Source organism: Castanea sativa, chromosome 11 (assembly GCF_040712315.1).
Source record: "Castanea sativa cultivar Marrone di Chiusa Pesio chromosome 11, ASM4071231v1".
NCBI lineage: Eukaryota > Viridiplantae > Streptophyta > Magnoliopsida > Fagales > Fagaceae > Castanea > Castanea sativa.
The window spans coordinates 17,406,971-17,409,148 of NC_134023.1; the positions used below are offsets into that span (position 1 = coordinate 17,406,971).

Sequence of the window (2,178 nt, forward strand, 5' to 3'; positions counted from 1 at the left end):
TATTTCACTCAAAAAAAGAAAAAAAAAATTTCTGAAGGATATAAAAAAAAATTATCAAAAATTGAAAAATTATCAAAAACTAAAAAAGTAACAAAAAAAAATTACCAAAATGTGCCGTTAACGGACACTTTACTTGACCGTTCACACAACCCATACTTTTTAGTCGAAGTCATACTTTAGCATTATTTATTTGTTTATTAATGAAATTCCGAACCGCCGCTTCTGACTATAAATCCACGCTATCTTCAAAGTGTTTTTTGCAAACCATTTCTCACTTCTTCATCTCTCCTTTCTTTTCCCTGCCTTTTCTATTTTGCTTCAATATCTTCAGTTCAGTGACAATGGCGGACGAGGTGGTTCTGCTAGATTTCTGGCCCAGTATGTTTGGGATGAGGGTGAGGATTGCTCTGGCTGAGAAGGGTATCAAGTATGAGTACAAGGAAGAGGACTTAAGGAACAAGAGTCCTCTACTTTTAGAGATGAGCCCCATTCACAAGAAGATCCCAGTTTTCATCCACAACGGGAAACCGGTGTGTGAGTCCCTCATCATTGTTCAGTACATAGATGAGGTCTGGAAGGACAAGTGTCCATTGCTGCCCACTGATCCTTACCAGAGAGCTCATTCCAGGTTCTGGGCTGATTTTGTTGATAAGAAGGTACCTTTCCGCGATTTCTTTCCATTCTCTTTCCTTTTGTATGTTCTGTTCTGTTTTTTTATTTTTTTATTTTTTTATTTTTTAGGATTAATATTAAGCTAGATTCACCAGATTTCTCTGAAAAAAAAAAAAAACGCTATTATGTGTTTAATGTTTAGATTCTATTAGAGTTTAGTATTTTTCAGGTCTTATCATGGCGATGATAATTGTAAGATTCAATTAGACATGATGACTCTAGTACTTCTTTTGACCAAACATAATTTTAAGTTTGCGAGTTCTAGCAGATCATAAAAAGTGTTGTGATTAAAAAAAAAAAAAAAGATTTTAAGTCCAATATACTGAGCCTTGTTATTTCTATCCCACAGTCAATAATGTAAGTTGATTTACCACTGATTTAATATATTTGAGTAAGATTAATGTCCTGCAACCAAGAGCATCTTATATGGGCCTTCCACCTTTGCTAAGGTTTCACTACTGTCATTGTTCATGCATGTTATATAATATGTGGGAAGTGGTAGTAAAATGTGTGGAATATGTAGGTTTATGAAGTTTCAAGGAAGGTATGGGCCACAAATGGAGAAGAAAAAAAGGCAGGCAAGAAGGAATTCATTGAAATCTTCAAGATATTGGAGGGAGAGCTTGGTGACAAGCCTTACTATGGGGGTGAAACATTTGGGTTTGTGGACCTGTCTCTTATCCCCTTCTACAGTTGGTTCTATGCAATTGAGACCTTGGGAGAATTCAACTTAGAGGCAGAGTGCCCCAAGATTGTTGCGTGGGCTAAGAGGTGCTTACAGAAAGAGACTGTGGCCAAGACTCTTCCTGACCAGAAGAAGGTTTATGAATTTGTTGGACAAATGAGGAAAAGGTTTGGCTTGGAGTAGAGCAATGTTTTAGCCCAAATCTGGAAGTACTAGCATTTCTTAATGGTTTTGGATGGTTGTGAAATCTTGTTGATTACATTTTATGATGTTTTAAGTTTGAGTTTGTTTTGCCTAAAAAAAAAAAAAGATGGTTGTGTTTCATCTGGCTCCGTGGAACTTGTAAGAAACATCGGTGTGTCTGCAAAGCTTTGAATCTGAAGGGCATGTATGGTATTGTAATAAGAAAGGCACTTTGTTGTGTCTGTTATATTTTAGATGGCTAGTTTTGAACCTGCTCAACGCGCAGTAGACATTTTGATAACAAAAAAAATTTCATGAGTGATGTAACTCTCCTATCCAAAAAAAAAAAAAGAAAGAGCCTTGTGGTTCAATACAATTGATCGGTTCTGCCATTTCAATTGGCTACTTCATTCATGATACTTCAGCTGAAGCAGCTCAGCTGAGAAATTAACCTACTCATCAACCCGATATCATATTGCTTAGCTGAAGCAGCTCTCATCAAGATTAACTTGCTCAGATTGGATGAGAAGCTCAGCTGAGAAGGACCTGGCTGGTACAATTTCTGGAAAGATTCCCTGGTTGAGAGATTCTGCCATTGAGAGTGAATAGTGACAGGATATCCATGATACATCTGTGTG

The 2,178-nt window shown here is 36.8% G+C and overlaps 1 protein-coding gene across 1 annotated transcript; it reads left to right on the forward strand.

Annotated features, from left to right (window-relative positions):
- Positions 1-229: 229 nt before the first annotated feature.
- LOC142617174 (putative glutathione S-transferase parC) lies at positions 230-1,812 on the forward strand. The gene is made up of 2 exons (XM_075789905.1): positions 230-656; positions 1,196-1,812. The coding sequence occupies exons 1-2, from the start codon at positions 342-344 to the stop codon at positions 1,538-1,540; spliced, it is 660 nt and encodes a 219-aa protein (XP_075646020.1). The 5' UTR covers positions 230-341; the 3' UTR covers positions 1,541-1,812.
- The last annotated feature ends 366 nt before the right edge of the window (positions 1,813-2,178 follow it).

Excerpts from the sequence above, each read along its gene's own strand:
- LOC142617174 (XM_075789905.1), top strand. The coding sequence starts at position 342 with ATGGCGGACGAGGTGGTTCTGCTAGATTTCTGGCCCAGTATGTTTGGG. Across the intron at positions 657-1,195 it reads CTGATTTTGTTGATAAGAAG|GTTTATGAAGTTTCAAGGAA; the intron begins GTACCTTTCCGC and ends TGGAATATGTAG.